At 48.1% G+C, this 19,060-nt stretch overlaps 1 protein-coding gene and 1 long non-coding RNA gene across 2 annotated transcripts; one reads left to right on the top strand and one right to left on the bottom strand.

The window, feature by feature from the left end:
- Window positions 1–4,059: 4,059 nt before the first annotated feature.
- Window positions 4,060–19,040, top strand: LOC310711926 (oxaloacetate tautomerase fahd2, mitochondrial). Its single transcript, XM_083514426.1, has 8 exons — window positions 4,060–4,174; window positions 10,264–10,529; window positions 11,925–12,141; window positions 12,921–12,980; window positions 13,907–14,069; window positions 16,050–16,158; window positions 17,361–17,448; window positions 18,627–19,040. Exons 2-8 carry the CDS (start codon window positions 10,270–10,272, stop codon window positions 18,687–18,689), a joined length of 960 nt encoding a protein of 319 aa, XP_083370552.1. The 5' UTR covers window positions 4,060–4,174; window positions 10,264–10,269; the 3' UTR covers window positions 18,690–19,040.
- Window positions 6,984–10,257, bottom strand: LOC310712002. The gene is made up of 2 exons (XR_014528715.1): window positions 9,805–10,257; window positions 6,984–8,964 (listed from the first exon to the last, which is right to left on the bottom strand). It is a non-coding gene; the product is annotated as an uncharacterized lncRNA (long non-coding RNA).
- Window positions 19,041–19,060: the final 20 nt, after the last annotated feature.

Below are 19,060 nucleotides of genomic sequence, written 5' to 3' on the forward strand. Positions count from 1 at the left end.
GATGAGTTTAAACCCCCCCCCCATTTCCATTCTTGTTCCACATCTCTGCCTGCCTCTTGGTTTAATTTAGGGATTCTACCATTACTTTTCACTTTGTACCCTTCTCTTACAAGTTACTGATTTACACCAGCACATATTTGCACTGATCAAATCACAGTGCAAAACAAAAGGAAAGTGAGTCCTGATGTGATCACATTACAATTCCATTTTGTGGTGCAATTTAATCAAAACACTGATGTCCATTAGTAATTTGTATAGGAAAGGAAAATACCTGAACTGGAACTTGCAGCAAACTCTGGCTTTGCAGGAGTCTGTACAAAGCTCAGGAATAAAAAATTCAGAATGACTGATTGCTTATTCCAGAAACCAGATCAGGGAATCTGGGATGTCAAAACCCAGAGGGGGAGATTTCATGAGCATCCCTAAAAAACCACCATCCGTGCCATAAACCCAAAATGTGACCAGACTCAGCACTTCAAAAAGGACTTGGCCCTACACATTGCAATGTCCATTTCATATTTCTCTCCTTGTTCTCTCCAGACGCAGATGGCTACAGTATTGCTCCCCCTGTCACACATAGAATCGTAGAGTTGGAAGGGACCCTGAGGGTCATCTAGTCCAGCCCCCTGCAATGCAGGAATCTCAGCTAAAGCATCCATGGCAGAAGGCCATCCAGGCTCTGCTTCAAAACCTCCAATGAAGGAGAGCCAATACACAATCTCTCTGCTCTGATTGCCTTGCGCAAGGCAGGGTCTCCCATCGCCAACCTGGCTACAAAGTGTGGTTCCCTTGTCCTCTCCCACCCACACCCCAGATCCCTCTCAGGATGTTGTGAGTTGGTACTCAATGCTTCCTGACATATGTACAGTATAAGGAATGGCCGCATGTCCCACTAGCCTTTCATTCCAGCATCTCCTAAACCTCCTTTCACAGCACAATATGGGGAGACAGTCGCTGGTTCTTGTTCTCTGTAACTACTTGATATTCAGTCACTGTATATTTTAATAAAATAAGCATCAAAAAAGACCAAGGAGTTTCAGCCCATCGTATTTCTCTAGGGTTGCTGAGATGCCCTTACATTTTGTTCCAGTAAACCAGTGTCACCCAATGTGGTGCGATCCAGATGTTCTTGAACTGCACCTCCTGCCATCCCTGATCATTGGCCATCCTGGCTAGAGATGATGGGAGTTGGAGTGCAACATCTGGAGGACCACAAAGAAGCCACTGAATGGGTAAGGATTAAACAGCTTCTGAGTGATGGAAGTGTGTGTGTGTGTGTGTGTGTGTGTGTGTGTGTGTGTGTGTGTAAGCAGTTGTGGAAGAAATGTCCAGGTGCTCTTGGAGTCATAGTTGAGAAGGACCATAGCTCAATAGTAGATCATCTGCCTTGTATGCAGAAGACTGCAGGTTCAGTCCCTGGCATTTCCTGGGAATGTTCCCTCTGAAACCCTGGAGAGCTGCTGCCAGTCAGTGTAGACAGTACTGAGCTGGATGGACCAATGGTCTGATTCCCAACTTGGGCAAAGAAAATGCCGCAAGGACATTACGGCTGAGACAGCAGAGTTGCACTTTTTGGCTTATTTGGTTATAGCAGTTCGGGAGAGCTGGGCATGTTTAATCCTGATTTCGGTGAAACAAAGCGCTAAACTCTTGGGCATGTTTACTCACAAGTGAATCCCACTAAGCTTACTCCCAAGCAAGTATTGTACTATAACACTTACGCATTTGAGGTTCAGACATAGGCCTGATAACAGTATGGAAGTCATAAACGCACGTAACTGCACCCAGCTGGGGCCATTGCACACTCTAGCAATCGTCCATTTTACTTTAATTTTTAAATTAAACATTAAACCTGGTGAAGCAGCTGGATTCTTAGGGACCAAGAAACCTGCAGACGGGACCTGAGCACAAGAGCACTCGTCCTCCACCTGTGGCTTCCAGCAACTGGTATTCAGAAGCATTATTGCTTCCAGCTGCGGAGGCAGAGCAGAGCCATCCTGGCTATCAACCCATCAATAGCCTTCTCCTCCATGACTTTATCCAGTCTTCATTTTAAAGTCAACCAGATTGGTGGCCACCACTGATGCCTACTTCATTAGATGTCCACGGGTTCTAGTGTTATGAGAGGGGGAGATAAACTTTTCTCTGCTTTCTCCATGCCATGAATCATTTTTTGAACTTCTGCCATGTCACCTCTTACTTGCCCTTTCTCTATATTAAAAAAGTTACTGCAACCTTTCTTCATGGCTGGAATGACCAAGTACTTTCTGCACTCGGGAGAAACTAATACATTACTGTACTGTCCCCAATGATGGAGGTGGCCCAAGTAGGCCACCTGACTGCCCCTGCCATGCTTATATTGTGATTTGGGCATTGTTATTATCTCCATATTGGGGGGGGGCAGTAAGTGCATGAGGGCACCATGTCTGAGGAAGACGCTCCCACCCCTGCTGCAGGGTGGCCCACGGTTAACATCCCCACACAGCTCATCAGAATGGTGTGTACTGTGAGAGTTGGGTGGGGCTTTGGGTTGCCACCTGCCCTGTATAACACAGTATTGTCTCCTATTTCAAAGTACAGTGGTGCCTCGCAAGACGAAAATAATCCGTTCCGAGAGTCTCTTCGTCTAGCGGTTTTTTCGTCTTGCGAAGCAACCCTATTAGCGGCTTAGCGGATTAGCGCTATTAGCGGTTTAGCGGCTATTAAAGGCTTAGCGGCTTAGCGGCTAAAAGGCTATTAGCGGCTTAGCGGCTTAGAAAAAGGGGGGGAGCGAAAAAAATCGCAAGACTTGCAAGACTTTTTCGTTTTGCGAAGCAAGCCCATACGGAAATTCGTCTTGCGAAGTGCATCGAAAAACGGAAAACCCTTTCGTCTAGCGGGTTTTTCGTCTTGCGAGGCATTCGTCTTGCGGGGCACCACTGTAAAATGCTATGTCCTGTATTGTAGTGTGTCCTGTATTCCCCATATTTCTGCTATGCTGCTGCTCTCTCTGTCTCTCTCTCTCTGCCAAGTTATGGATCCTCTCCAAATGTCCGCCTCCGCTCCTACATGGAAGACATTGCTGGCTTGGTTGGAGAAACTGCCTCTCGCTTTCCCTTTTTCTTTTGCCTCCTCACACACTCTCTTCATCTTGCCCCCAAGGAGGAGGGCAAGGCTTTCATGCTGCTGCTTCCAGGAAATCAGCCCTGAGTGCTCCCTGGAGGGACAGATCCTGAAGCTGAGGCTCCAAAACTTTGGCCACCTCCTGAGAAGAGAAGACTCCCTGGAAAAGACCCTGATGTTGGGAAAGATGGAGGGCACAAGGAGAAGGGGACGACAGAGGACGAGATGGTGGGACAGTGTTCTCGAAGCTACCAGCATGAGTTTGACCAAACTGCGGGAGGCAGTGGAAGACAGGAGTGCCTGGCGTGCTCTGGTCCAGGGGGTCACGAAGAGGCGGACACGACTAAACAACAAGAAGAAGCCCAGAAGCCCCCATTCCAAACAGTTATCCGCATGATATTTGAGGGTGAGAAAGAGTAGCTCCCCACAAGGTTTTCCCCATCCTCCACCCCTCCGCCCCATCTCATCTTTTCTCTTTTTTCAGAACAAAGCTCACCCCATCATTAGAAGAGAAGATGCCTCCCGCTGTTTATTTTGCTCTGGCTCTGCAAGGTCAGGTGGGCTGGGCTGCTGTTTGGGTTTTGGGTTTGTTTGTTTCGCTGCAGGGGATGTTGCTTTTTTTGTCTCTTTTGGATTTTGTGATTTATCTGGAAATGGTTCAGTTTGGTTGCGCATATTTTGATGCTTTGTTTATTGCTAATGACTTCTTTCGTTATGCCGCAGTTATGCATTTTTCCATGTTGTGAGCCGCCTTGAGCATGCTTTGACCTGTGGAAAGGCGGCAGACAAATAAAAGTATGCATATCTGCATGTATGGGGGGCTTCACAGTAACATTGCGTCCTGCTACCCCCCGCGTCAGAGGGTGCCATGGGCTGGCCGCGGCTTCTCCCATAAACCTACCTCAGCAAAAAACAACAACGCTTAAGGCGCCATTGGGCGCTTCCCCGCCCCGCCTACTTATCTGTGAGAGCGAGATGCATGCTGGGAGTTGCAGTTTATGCGGAAGGACGACTGCGGCGCATGCGCCGACCAGGAAGCCCTGGCCAGAGGTGGCTGCGCGCAGCGGGATAGGTGAGGGTCCGCAGTTGCTGCAGCGGCCCAGGGGGCTCCGCGGCGGGGGCGGCCGCGCCCTGGAGCCCCTCGTCCGCAGGCGGGGGTTTCGGGACCTCCACTCCGGCCGCCCCTCGCGCAGCGCCCGCCTGGCAGCGAGCGCGCGGGGCTGTGGGGAGCGGCGCAAGACGGAGGGCGCGCCGACCCTTCCACGCAGCGTGTTTCGTGGAAGGAAACTCGCGGCAGGAAGGCTCGGCGCCCCTCCGCGGCCGCGCACTCTGCGCTTTTCGTACCTCTACGGCCACGTGCACCTGCTGCTGGTGCCGCCGCCGCCGCGCTGCCCCCTGGGAGCTGTAGTCCGCGAGCCCACCTGGGCGGGAGGCCGCGCCCCTTCCAAGCGCCCGTCCGCCGCCCCCCTCCTCCTCCTCTTGGGGGTCTCCCGGGGGAGGCGGGGGCGGCAGAGGCACCGCGCGGCTGCGCCTTCCAGCTCCGAGGCGACCTTCGCCCTCCCGATGCGGCTGCGCTGCTCTTCCCCTCGGCCTCAGGCAGGGAATTGGCTTGTTTTCTTGCCTTTCCTCCGAGGAGCCGCATCGAGTTCTCTCCCTTCCTTGAGGAGGGCGGGTTAGGCAAGGGGTCAGGAAACACTTCCAGCAGGGGGCCGGTCCACCGTCCCTCAGACCTTGTGGGGGGCCGGACTATATTTTGGGGAAAGAAATGAACGAATTCTTTTTTTATATATATATAAATTTTTATTAAGTTTTCTTTTTGCAAATACTTCTTACAACCATGATTACAAATTAACAATTTTTGAACTTCCACCGGCACTTCCCTCAATCATCCATTTTTCATATCTTCCCGCATTTTCTATGTAATATTGCCAATTTAATATTAACCTTCCAACTCTAATTCTTTCTTGCAATATACCTTACGTTATCACAAAGTCTCTTTAAAACCCACTAGCGTTATGTGTTCATCACATATAGTTTTCAGATAATCCGTAAACTTTCCCCAGTCCTCGATGAATTTGTAATCTTTCTGGTATCTAATTTTTCCAGTCATTTTGTCCAATTCTGCATAGTCCATAAGTTTCATCCTCCACTCGTTCAAAGTCGGTAATTCCTCTTGTTTCCACTTTTGGGCCATTAATGTTCTTGCTGCTGTAACTGCATACTGAAAAAGTTTATAATCACTTCTTTTTATCTCTCTTCCTGTTATTCCTAACAAAAAGGCTTCTAGTTTTTTTAACAAACGTATATTTAAACATCTTTTTCAATTCATTGTATATCATTTCCCAGAACCCCTTTACCTTATTACATTCCCACCACATATGAAAGAAAGAACCTTCTTTTTCTTTGCATTTCCAGCACTTGTTGCATGTTTTATACATTTTTTGCTAATTTTACGGGTGTAATGTACCATCTGTATACCATTTTCATAATATTCTCCTTTAACGCCGTACATGCAGTGAATTTCATATTTTCATTCCATATGAACAAATTCCTATGCCCCACAAATATCCCAGAGATGCATTTTAAATAAAAGAACACATTCTACTCATGTAAAAACACACTGATTCCTGGACTGTCCACGGGCCGGATTGAGAAGGTGATTGGGCCAGATCCAGCCCCCGGGCCTTAGGTTGCCTACCCCTGGTTTGGGCCAAGAGGGGGCAAGTGGCCGGCTGGCCCAAGGTCACCCAGTGAACTTCATGGCTGAATGGAGATCATAGAATCATAGAGTTGGAATAGACCACAAGGGCCATCGAGTCCAGCCCCCTGCCAAGCAGGATTGACCCATAGGATCAGAATGGTAGAGTTGGGAGACACCCTGAGGGACATCTAGTCCAGCCCCCTTTAGTGCAGGTCTCTGTCCCAAGGCTCCTAGTCATGGCGCCACACTGGCTCTCGGATATGGTTTTGGCCACCAGCCTCTGTGTTATGGGCTCAGCTCCAGATTGCTGCCATTCCAGATGGACGCTCTGTTCCAGCAACATCTGGGGGGGACGACAGGTTGGTGAAGACTGTCCTAGATCTGCGAGTAGCCCCATATTCTTCCCTTCTGAAAATCTGCCTGTTCTCTTGGAGCCCAGCACTCTTTGCTGCTGCCCCCGCTTCTGCGCCCTTAGCAGCAGGTTACCCCAATGGGGGAAGGCCCCACCCCCACTCCCATCACTTAATCTCCATGCTAGGAAAAGCGCCACTTGCCCATTTCTGCATTGCAGAAATGCTCAGGAAGGCAGAGCAGCAGTGGAGGGGGGCAGGGAGAAGGTTCTGGTATAAGGATTTGCTTCCTCTGTGGGTTTCAGGCTATCTGTGCCAAGACCAAGGAAAAGAGAGATGAGGTTTGGCAAAGGGGGGGGGGGTCTGCCACTCCCAACTCTTCAATTATTGCTGCCTTTTTGCAGCTGGAAGATTTTGGCCTAATCCATGCTGTCATTTCATGTCCATAGTGAACTTCCTGTACTCTGTTGTCCATACAACATTCTTTTTTATATTTACAGTGGTGCCTCGCAAGATGAAAAGAATCCGTTCTGTGATTCTCTCCGTCTAGCGGTTTTTTCATCTTGCGAAGCAAGCCCATTGACGGATTAGCGGATTAGCGCTTTTAGCGGCTTTTAGCGGCTTATCGGCTTATCGGATCAGCTGATAAGCGGCTTAGCGGCTTAGAAAAAGGGGGGAGGGGAAAAACCCCACAGGAACTCGCAAGACATTTTCGTCTTGCAAAGCAAGCCCATAGGAGATTCGTTTTTCGAAGCACCTCCAAAACGGAAAACTCTTTCGTCTAGCGAGTTTTCCATCTTGCGAGGCATTCGTCTTGTGGGGCACCACTGTAATTTTTTATTGGTTTTATAGACTTAACATAAAATCCAATTTATACACTTCTCTTCAACTTCCCATTCTTACATTCATTATTCCCACTCCCCACAAACAATTACTTGCTGCCTTATACTCAGTACTTATTACTATACATTTCTTTATCTACTTTTTTTCTTACTATCCTTCCATTGCTTATACTTCAAGACCTGCTCATGATTACATTTGGCTAGAGTATTTCTCCCCTGAAAGGAATTTCCATTCTTCCATATACTTTTCTTCATTTTGGTCTTTTATTTTCGCCATCAATCTTGCCATCTCCACATAGCCTATTAACTTCAAAACCCATTCCTCTTTTATTGGAACCTTGCCTTCTTTCCATTTCTGTGCATACAGAACTCTGTCTGCTGTGGTTGCAAATATAAACAAATTAACCATCTTTTTAAAGACTTCTAATCCTGTTATTCTTAATAAGACTGCTTCAGGCATCTTGGGAATAGTGATTTTAAAAATCTTTTTAAATTCATTATGTTTCGTTTTCCAGAAGCCTGTTGCTTTTTTAACAAGTCCATTACATATGGAAAAAAGTCCCTTCTGCCTGCTGGCACTTCCAACATTTGTTCAACACAGTCTTGTACATATTGGCTAACTTAGTGTTATGTACCACCTGTATATCATTTTCATTCATTTTCATTTAATGTATAACATGCTATGAATTTCATATCTACTTTCCCTACTTTTTCCCATGCTGCTGTATCAATATTATGACCCAAGTCCTTAGCCCGTTGCATCATTGTTGACTTAACCATCTTATATTTTGTTTCCCATTCTAACAAGAGCTTGTACATTTTTGAAATCAATTTTTCTTTGCCTTCTTTGTTTTGCAAAACCAAGTTTCTTATCTTTCTTAAATAGTTCATTTAGCTGATGGTACTGAAACCACCCCATTACCCACTCCTGGAATTATTCTTGTTTTTTCAGTTTGCAACCCCCCACGAGAGAATTTTAATACATCCCATAAGTATCCCATCCTGCTCTCATATTTGATTCCTGTTGAGCACTTGCCTCCAATGGAGATAACCACCATGGTGTTTTCCTTTCTAAAAGATCTCTATATTGGGTCCAAACACGATATAGGCTTCTTATAACATGATTTTAAAATTCTTTTCATACCGTAAGTGGGTGTGCCACCCATAACCTTCTGAATCCAACTGTCTAGTATTATTCATTGTTAGCCATTCCTCCAACCAGGTTAAACATGAAGCTTCATAATACAGTTTCAAATCCGACATTGAGAATCCACCTCTTTCCCTTGCATCTATTAATATTTTATATTTAATTCTTGTTTTTTCCCCTTGCCAGATAGAGAGTTCTTTTTGCCATTGTTTAAGACAATTCATTCTATGTATTACTGGGATGGTCTGAAAAAGAAAACTCAAGCAATGCATTCATTTTTATGGCAGAATTTCTTCCCAAAACTCTATTCTTACCCATCTACACAAGTCAAATTTCATGCTGTTCCACACTTTAATGTAGTTATTTTCATACAACATTGCATTTTTACTTGTTATCCAAATACCTTTCTACCTTTAAGCCACTCTTTGCTTGTAATATTTTATTTGTTTATCTATATTTTTAACCAACATTTTTGTTTTATCCTTATTTATATAAAATCCTGCAAGATCACAATACTGCTTTATCATTTTTAATACCTTCATTACATTTGTCCAGAAAGAGAACTACATCACCTGCAAATGCAAATTTATAATTTTGCTGCCCTAATTGGACATCCTGTACCTCTGTACTTTCTCTTATTTTTCTACATAATACTTCTAATATCAAAAGAAACATACAACATTCTCCTCCGAATCACGGTCTTCCCACACTTTCCCCTCCCTCCCTCGGTCTGGATTTTCTCACCAGAGTTTTCCTTCTCCTGGATGAGCTTAGGCTGTGGATCCCTGAAGTGAAGCTTCTGCTTTTGTGCTTCCAGCCATACTTTGCATAGAGCAGCATAGAGCATAGAGCAGTGTTTCCCAACCGGTGTTCCGCAGCACACTAGTTGCCTGGTGTGCCGTGGGAGGGAGGCGGGCGAGTCGGGCAGCGAGAGGCGGGTCGTCGTCGTCGAGGAGAGGCCGCCCAGCGCGGGGCTCTCGCCGTCTGCCTGCCTGGCTGCCTGCGTGGCGCTGACGTCACGGGGCTGTAACGTGCCCCACATAGGCACACGCGGGGCGGCGAGCGAGCTCCCTCCCACATCCCATCGCCGCTCGCTTCGGCCGGCCTACTGGGCTGTCGCAGGCGGAAGGCCTGCGCATGCGCGAGGTTTTCGCGCCTTCGGGATTCCCTTCACGCCTTCCTCCTCCCAGGTCCTTGAGAGCGCGGGAAGCGGCAGCGCGAGACCGGCGTTGAGCCTGGTAGGTATTGCGCTTGCCAAGGCAGTCATTTGGGAAATGAAAACTTGCAAAGCAAGCAACCAGTTCAATCTGAAGTACGTGTATGCTTAATATCCTGTATCTGAAACCTGTTCTGCCCCCTCCCCCACACTTGGTGCCATTTTCATCTACACATGCAGCAGAGTAAGTTGACCCAGAATAGTACCAATTCAGATGGCAGATGGGAGAATGACAGTGCTGAATGCTTTTCCATGTAGAACAGTCCCTGCAAATAAAAACCTAGCATATTTGGAAGAGGGATGCTAGCCTAACCATTACCTTCTATGCTGTTACTATTTTTTTTTACATAAGTAAAAAGTGACCTTCCCCCATCTGGCATGGTGGTGTGCCTCGAGATTTTTTTTCATGAAACAAGTGTGCCTTTGCCCAAAAAAGGTTGGGAAACACTGGCATAGAGGCACCTTCATAATACGGGGCAGGGCTCCATCCGAATCCCTGCCATGCCCCTCCTCCTCCTCCTCCTGCATTTTCTTGCCAGGTCCTTGCACATCATTTCTAGCCATTGATCTTTGAGTGAAATCCTTCCCTTGTCCGACTTTGATGCCACCCTGGCGCCTTTGCCCCAGTTCCATGGGAACTGCCACTGTTGAAAAGTATTTGTATTCAAGGTATTTGAAGAAGAATATTCAGCAGGACTCCCCTTCCTTGGCCTTCAGCAGCTGCACTCAACAGATCTCTCACTGCCTCTTAAATGCGGTGCTGAGCCTCCTGAGCAGTTCCCTTCCCCACAAAGGGGAATTGCATTCCAGTATTTCCGAGTGGCTGCTCTTCCTCTTCTGGCAGCTCCTCCAACTGTGTCCCTTGGGCTGCTTTCTCTGAGCCTGCTTTCTCCACCCCCCTGCAGGTGTGGATGCTGTGCCAGCTGCAAATACCCCTTCTGGTGGGTTTCAAGCCAAGCTGGAAGAAGTTGGGGTCCAGGTGTGTGTCCCACCTGAGCGGGGCCATGAGGCTGGTCCAGTTCCATCCTAAGGAGTCTGCGGCAGAGCCCCGGATCGGGCTGGAGAAGGATGGAGGGGACGTGGTGGACCTGAACGCCTTTGACCCTTCTCTGCCCAGCAACATGCGTGCCTTCTTGGAAGGAGGAGATGCAGCCCTCGCTGTTGCTAAAAGGTACCTGGCGGTCTTCAGGGTCATAAAAGGACTTGCTGACTGGTGGAGGGAGGAAGCCAAGAGGAGCAAGATCTGGGTCATTGGAGCTTTGGGGTGGGGCAAAGGGTGGAGGAGGCGGAGAGCTGTCAGAATAAGGAATGGGACAGGGCCAAGCAGGGTGGTTTTGTGAAGGGTTCACTGAAGCCTCCACACCAGCATCGGAGACCCTCAGGCCCAGGCAATGCCCTTGGTGGCCTTGCTTCACACCCTTGGGGAGTGTTTTTGCCTGCCTAGAAGGTGCCTTTGTCTTGAAATGAACTCTGGTCATTGCTTGTGCTCGCCTGGGTGCAGGATTGAGAGGCGTGTGTGAGTGCATGCAGAAACTTGCTTAATGTACAAAGCTTGCATTTTTATTCATTGCTGCACCCACTTTTGCCGCTGGCCCCATCTGCGACTGGCAGGTAGCTCCCCAAGGTTGTTGAGAAGGGAATGTGGTCCTGAGGCAGAAAAAGGCCCCCACCCCTGCTGTAAAAGCAAGGCCCGTGCCCAGGGTCTTAAGAGTAGTATCCAGCAACTGGGTTGCTGTATCTACCTGAGGCAAAGAACAAGATGGTGCCCCCACCTTTCAGGCCTCGAAGCTGACTGGGCTGGTGCCTCCTGTTACAATCCTGGCAACAGGGCAGTGTGTCCTGTACCACACCTGAGGAAGTAGGCTAGCTATGGGGTGCAGGCAGGCTTCCTTGCACACACAGCTCTGTTCTTTAACTTTGGGGTTGACAGCATGACACCCATGGGCGCATTGGCACCCTTGAGGTCTTCTCCTGGCACCCACAAAGCCTCTGATTCTCTCCCCTCCACCTTGGTTGTGAGGTGGTGCTTATATTTTCATCCCTTTGGTATGTAGAGCTGAAGGAAGAGCAACATTTTCCCACTTCTGCTTTCAGCTCTATGTGCTTTTCAAGGCTCAGATTAAATCTGTTGGATCCAACTTTTACCCAGATCCCTTGGGAAAGCAAAGCAGGGGCACGCACACTTTCTCAGAAAAGTGTGCACTGATCCGGGGCAAGGGTGGTGGGGATGGAACAGAGAGGGTGGTATCCATAGCTTTTACTTAGAAATCCAAATCTGCTCACAGATTGGATAAAAAGGGTTGGCAAGCCATCTAACAGGAGGTTACAGGCAGGGGGTTGAGGAGGAATAACTAGCAGGGCTGTCGGCCACCCAGCATCTCTTCACTCTGCCTAACGGTAGGGGTGGCTAGTCTGTGAAAAAGGCTTGCCAGGCTTTGGAAACAACAAAGGAGATTTCAAAACCTGCTTGCAATGCTGAAGCTGCAGCAAGCTCTCGCTCTCTGCCACCTTGCCTGACACTGGGGTCCCCACTTGAGATGCCTCTGTCTCCATCTTCTGCCCATAGAGCGCAGGCGTCTGGCCAGCATGTCCTTCTCCGATCCAAGGTGACCCTGTTGGCTCCTGTCACGAACCCAGACAAGGTGATCTGTGTTGGGATGAACTATGTGGATCATTGCCTGGAGCAGAATGTCAAGATCCCCAAGGAGCCCATAATCTTCAGCAAGTTCAGCAGCTCCATCGTGGGTCCCTACGACAACATCATCCACCCAGCAGAGAGCGAAGTAAATGGGGCTGGGTTTTCCAAGACTATCTGGGGGCCCAAGGTTGAAGAATACTGCAGTGACCCTTCCTTAGCCTAGAATGGGTTAAGAACATAAGAGCCTGCTGCATCAGGCCAAAGGGGACTCATCTAGTCCATCATGCTGTTCTCACTGTGGCCAGCCACATGTCTGTGAGAAGCCCACAAGCAGGACCTGACAGCAAGACTGCTCTCCCCTCCGTTGTTTCTGATGTCCAGCTGTGGAGGCAGAGCTTAGCCATCATGGCAGGTAGCCTTTGATAGCCTTGACATAAGAAGAGATTGCTAGATCAGGCCATCTTTAGTCCACCACCCTGGTCTTACAGTGGCCAGACGTATGCCCATGGGAAGCACACAAGATTAGTGGTGTCCTTCCTAATTTCACTAGAGGGATGGCTTGCACAAGAGAAGGTATGGGGAGCCAGCATGGTACTTGTGGCCCCAGTGCTACCAGTTGCACCACAAGAAGAGCTTGGCTGCTGGATCAGACCAAAGACCCATCTAGTCCAGCATCTTCTCACATTGCCCAGCCAGATGCCTCTGGGAAGCTTGCAAGCGGGACCTGAGGACCATAGCAGCACTTTCCCCATGGGCAATTCCCACCAACTCCGATAAATGCCCTGGGTGGCCTCCTGAAGGCAGCATGGAACATTGGGAGAATAGTCCAAGTCAGGTTCCTGTGTTCCTTCTCCCTGCTGGCCTTGCTAGTCCAGCACTGATCTATCAGGTGCCAAGACTGACCTTGCCTGTTCCCTCTTCTAGCAAGTGGACTGGGAGGTGGAGCTGGCTTTCATCATTGGGAAGAAAGGAAAACACATCCAGGTAAGCCAGATGTCAGCAGTTTGCTCCACATAGGGACCTGTGGTTTGGTTTTGATCTTACAGCTTGCCCTTTCCCGGGTGCCCAGGGCAGGGAGCTGCAGAATTAGCACTGCACTGCAGGTCTGCACATATCTACGCAGAAGTAAGTTCCATTGTTTTCTGTGGTATAGCCAAGTTAGTGGGTGCAGGATTGTAGCCTAAAATGGCTGTGTTGTCAATATCTAGCACCATCCATGTCTTCAATGCTTTGCAGTTTCATAAATAATAAAAATTGCCTTGTAATTTTACCAAGGTGTTCATAATCGCATAACCTCTGCTCACGTGACAAAATTTGGGACTATGTCCTGAGCATCCAGTTCTTTCCCACCATTTAAAATTTAGCAAACCTGATAGTGCATCAATCAAAACACCACAGTTCCATAAAGCAACTGTTCTTGCAGTGTGAAAGGAATGCAGTAAATTGGGATTGAAGTACCAGCATTATAACCATTAAAACTAACACAATAAACACTACGTCTGAATGCAGCCCTAGATTACATCCAGAATGGGAAGTAAGGCCTGCCCCCATTCAGGAATTTCCAAAGATTCATTCAGTGGTATTTATTAGTTTAGTATTACATTTATATCCAACCTTTCTTCCAAGGAACTCAAGGGCCTGTGCAAGGGTCTCCTCATTTTATTCTTGTGCATATGATAACCAGGTTTGATGTGTAAAAAGCGAAGAAAGGGTAGAAAAGGAATATGCCAGTGCAGAAGTGGGGAGGAGGAGGAGAATAAAGCCATACCATTAGCAAACACAAAATAGCCTGTTAGTTCCCATGGCAATATCACTTGAAGTTTACCTAATAAAGGAAGTGCCCATTAACCTTTTCTTCTCCAGCCCCCGGTTTCACAGCGATATTGTTGCATCTTGCTTCTCTCCTCCAGGAGTCAGATGCCATGAGCCATGTAGCTGGGTTCACCGTTGCCCATGATGTGAGTGCCAGAGACTGGCAGATGCAGAAAAATGGAAAGCAGTGGCTTCTGGGGAAGACCTTCGACACCTTCTGCCCCCTGGGACCAGCCCTGGTCACCAAGGATTCCATCTCAGGTTTGGAACCAGCAGTGACATCGCCCCCTTTTTCTTTTTGCCTCCAGGGTTTGAGGAGAGGACAAGCCTGTCTCAGGATCCCTTCCCAGCTGCTCGAGAGTAAATTTTGCATCTCCTAGAACCCTCTTGGGCAACCTGTGGGTCACCTGAGGACCACTAAGGCTCTCTGACCAAGCTCTGTCCTCTTCCTTCTGCTCCAATCACTGTTGCTCCTGCCTGCCTTGATTTCTTGGCCTACTGTTCATGGTGTATCCATCTGTGCAGAGATGCATTTTTTTGGGTTTGAGGTTGCAGAAATGTAATGTCCTTACAATAGAAGTACAGATGGGAGAACATCCAGGGTCACGTGAGCACAACTTGCCTGCACCCATAGTCTGAATAAGTCATCAGTTGTGCTGACTCAACTGCACTGAATTTTTTTAAAATTGCTGCAGTACTGCAGTGGAGGTGGGTCAAACATGCCCAGGGCTTGCACAGTATCGCTTGTTGAGCATTCATCCTGATACGTTCACACGGAGGTGGTACAACATTGCCGGCCAGCGGTGCTTCTCCTGCACTTTCCAGTGCAGTTAGAAAAGTGGTGGGAAGGCTTAGCCTTGTCTCTATGCTTCCTGCTTGTTTTTGTATTTCTGTACATTCTTTTAATCTCAATAAAATTGTATAAAACTTTTTTTTAAAAAAAGAAGAAGTGATGGGATGATTGCATTGCAAAGTGCAGGATAATAACCAAATTTTATGTGAATAAACAGCCCATGTAAAATAAGGGCAGTTTGTAATGGCAGTTTTCCACATTGCCTCACTTCAGCAAGAACAGTTTGAGTCTCAGCAGCTTCCCAGGCCTCTGGACACGCAGCCGGCAGGTTTGTTAGCTGGATGCATCTCTTTGATGTAAAGGGGATGCTGCCATGGGAACACACATCTGGACCCACTAGTTCCTACTGGACTGCCGCTGCATTGCAGCCAGAGGTTTCTAAAGTGCTTGCAGTAAGGTCTGTGCAGTTACGATGTACATTAATAACACAAGTGCCCCGGGGACCCCGCAGTTGAACAGATAAGACTGCAGGGTTCCATTGTTCTTCCCTGATTTATCACAGAATACTTTTGTTAGAGCAAATCCATAAGGGCCTTAAGAGGAAGTGGCTGCAGCTCAGTGGTAGAGCATCTGCTTTGCATACAGAAGGTCCCACGTTCAGTAAGGGTGGGAATGACCCCCTCTGAACCCCTGGAGAGCCCCTGCTGGTCAGGATAGGCAGTACTGAGCTAGGTGGACATAGGGAAACTTCTGTGGGATGTCTCATGTCGGTAGAGCATGAGACGCTCAATTACAGGGTCATGGTGTTCAAGCCCCACTCTAGGCAAAAATATTCTTGCATTGCAAGGAGTTGGACTAGATCAGAGGTTTTCAACCTTTTTGAGTCCATGGTTCCCTTAACCAACTACATTCTTTCTGAGGCACCCCTGTGGAACTCAGGAGCCCAGTTATGTCACCCCTTGCCTGCAGAGCTGGCAGCCCTTCACCATTTTTCCAAACACCCTCCCTTGTGGAGTGTTCCCTCAGCCTCCTCCCCTCTTCCCTCTCCTTGGGAGTGCTCCAGGCAGCTGCTGCTGCTGCCCCTGATCTCTGAGCTGCCCCCCTGCCCCAAAGAGAGGTGCCGCCCAGAAGCACCATTTGCCTGCGGAGCTTATAGCCAGGACTGCTGCAATAAACAGCTGTGCAAGCCTTTGGGAGGCAGAGACGCAAAAGGGCATCAGAAGAAGGAGGGAAAGAAGTGTTGCCCGCGGCACCCCTGACCATCATTCAAGGCACCCCAGGGTGCCACGGCACACTGGTTGAAAAGCACTAGATGACCCCTGTGGTTCCTGCCAACTCTGCAATTCTATGATTCCTGTGTTTCCAGAAGGATGCCCCATTTTCATAAATGCTGTACCTTCTCTTTTGGGTGTGATTTCATGTTGCTCTCCTCTTGTTGCTACCAACAGACCCCCACAACCTGGGCATCCGTTGTCGAGTGAATGGGGAGCTTGTCCAGAACAGCAGCACCAGCCAGTTGATATTCAAGACGGAGGCACTTGTTGCATGGGTTTCCAAGTAGGTGCTCTCCATGACCCCGTCTCCTCCTCAACTACTGTTGACTATGCTCTGGTAACCTCGAGATTAGATTACTGCAATGCGTTATATGTAGGGTGGCCTCTGATGACAGCTCAGAAACTTCAACTGGTATAGAATTCAGCAGCTGGGTTGCTCACTGGGGCAAGACGTTGTGAGTCTATTACATCAATCCTAGCTGCCAATTTGTTTCCAGGCCTAATTCAAAGTGCTGGCTTTGACCCATAAGCCTTAAATGGCTCAGGACCACAATATCTCAAGGACCGCCTCTCTCTATATGAACCTACCCAGACCCTGCATTCATCCTCCGAGGCCCTTCTTCGCCTGCCTCCTCCGAAAGAGGTCCAGAGGGTGGCAACACGAGAACAGACCTTTTCTGCAGTGGCCCCCTGCTTGTGGAATGCTCTCCCCAGGGAAGTTCGCCTGACGCCTTCATTATACACCTTTAGGCGTTGGGCAGAAATGTTTCTTTAACTGGGCCTTTGGCTGATTGACAACCAATGTCATTTTAAATGTGTTATGGGACGGGGAGGGGTGGCTATTGGTTTGTTTTGTTCTTATACTTGTTCTTAATATGCATTTTGGGCTTTTATCCAGTATTTTTATATTGTGAACTGCCCTGAGATCTACAGGTGGTATACTGTACCAAAATAACGACTGCATTTTTCCATGTATAAGACTATATTCCCTCCCCCCTATTTTTTCAAGTTTAAAATTGGGGGTCATCTTATACACGGATAGTACATATGGGGGATTTCTTTATTTGGAGTCTCAAAACATAGGGGTTGTGTTATACACGGGGGCGTGTTATACATCAAAAAATGCGTTAAGTATGCCTTCAGTATCCCTAGAACGTCTCCAACCTCTCCCCCCCCCCCCATTGTTGAGCCTGGACACTGAGGTCCACCTCCGAGGATCTTCTGGCAGTTCCCTCGTTGTGAAAAGTGAAGTTCTGGGGAACCAGGCAGAGGGCCTTCTCAGCAGTGGCACCTTCCCTCCCATCAGATGTCAAGAGAAGGAACTACACAACTTTTAGAAAATATCTGAAGGCAGCCTTGTATCAGGAACTTTTTAATGTTTGACGTTTTAATATGTTTTTATATGTGCTGGAAGCCACCCAGATGGGTGGGGTATAAAAAATTTAATTTTTAGTAATAAATCTTGCTCTGGCCTGTTTTTGGCAGGTTCGTCACCCTGTACCCAGGAGACGTCTTCCTCACGGGGACTCCCCCGGGTGTTGGAGTTTTCCGGAAGCCCCCCATCTTTCTCAAGGTGAGCCCTGTTCCCAATTAATTTGTAGGCTCTGCCAGCATCTTCCCTTCTTTGCGCTCTTTTGATTGGAGGATTGGCAGCAAAATGCTTATTTTCCCTTTGTAGCATTTTGACATTCTGAACAAGGCAGCAGCTGTGAGGTCATCCCATAAAGCCAATAGACTGGCCCTTCAGTCCTATGGCCTCTGGCTAGGCATTGCAAGGGCCACAGGAAGGCACCAGATCTTCCTCTCTGAGGGCCAAGAGATGTTTGACCTTGGAGAGGCAGATCCACCATGGGACCCCCCCCCACCCCTGTGCATTCCTTGGGGAGCAGATGCCTCCACCGTGGGGCATAATGCTTATCACAGGGTGGATCCAGCACCTCCTGTTCTCTCAACACTGGAGAGAAAACTCAGTTGTATGTTGGAAGATTCAGCACAAAGAAAATAATGTCCTCCTTTGCACAGTGCAGAGTTAAATGATGGGACTCACTCCTAAGAGGCAGTGATAGCCAACAATTTATCAAGGGCTAGTGGCCATGACGGCTATGTTCTGTGTCCACTGTTGGAGAAAGTTTGCCTCTATGCCAGTTACTTGGACACACAAGTGGGGCCAGTGCTGCTGTTGCACTTGGGTCCTGTGAGGACAAGATTCTCGACTCTGGGGTGTAGTGAATCCCCCCCTTATTCTCAGTGAGAGGGAAATAACTGTACTGCAGGTGGGGCTGGGGCAGGAATGGATGCAAAGCTCATCTGCCTCCACTTGTGCCCTGCTGGCAAGAGCCCAGCAGAGTATGTGGTGGTTCCTCCAACTTCACCTCCCCACCCTTAACAAAATAATGCATCTTTACCCTACAGATGCTCTATTAGCAATTGGCAACAGCATTTAGAGACGGCAGTCAAAGCCCCTATTAAGGGCTGAAAACCCAAATAAACTTAAATAAAGTTGGTTTTTATAAGGAAATGTAGCCATATCAAATACTTTGTGGGGGGGTTGGGGTTTTTTTGTAATATGCATTTAAAATTGCATGTTTATGATATAGAAACATGCATTTTGATTTGTAAAGAAAAAATGGGAACATAATATTTGGAGATGGGGTGCTGCACAAGCTGGAAGTCTGCTATGGTCTCCTGTGCCAGTGTTATATTGTTATTGCAACTTAATGTAAGAGCTGCTGTAATTCTCTTGTACCACAGAGGGGAGATGAAGTGCAGTGTGAGATCGATGAGTTGGGAACTATCCGAAACAAGGTGGCATGATGGCATCCTGCTGCATCCCTTCAGGTCCCCTGGCCCTGCACAGCTGCCACGGCTCCACTTGAGTCTCCTAATCAAATCCAATCACGAGAATAGATTAAGGGATTTCTGGAATTAAGGGAACGGGGATGACTCCTCCCGGGAGTCTCAAGAAGACGCAGTCTGGAAAAACTGGTTCAACAGCACTGCAATTCCTGGGCACCATCTCAATGAAGAGACATGAAGGTGAGCCTGAGTCTTGCCTTTCCTCTGCCAACCAGTCATCCATCGTCTCTGGTACAGAACAGGCTACAGTGGTGGGTTTCCCCTTTGTATTACAGAACTCTCACAATAAAGCAGCTTCTATTAAACTAATTGGGGGTTTGGATTAACTA

The sequence above is a fragment of the Podarcis liolepis genome (genome assembly GCF_965112155.1).
Source record: "Podarcis liolepis genome assembly, chromosome: 7".
In the NCBI taxonomy this organism is placed as follows: Eukaryota; Metazoa; Chordata; class Lepidosauria; order Squamata; family Lacertidae; genus Podarcis; species Podarcis liolepis.

Bases quoted from the DNA above. Each gene is read 5' to 3' on its own strand.
- LOC310711926 (XM_083514426.1), top strand. From the start codon at position 10,270: ATGCTGTGCCAGCTGCAAATACCCCTTCTGGTGGGTTTCAAGCCAAGC. The intron at 10,530-11,924 runs GTACCTGGCGGT...TTCTGCCCATAG, and splicing joins GCCCTCGCTGTTGCTAAAAG to AGCGCAGGCGTCTGGCCAGC. The intron at 12,142-12,920 runs GTAAATGGGGCT...TCCCTCTTCTAG, and splicing joins TCCACCCAGCAGAGAGCGAA to CAAGTGGACTGGGAGGTGGA.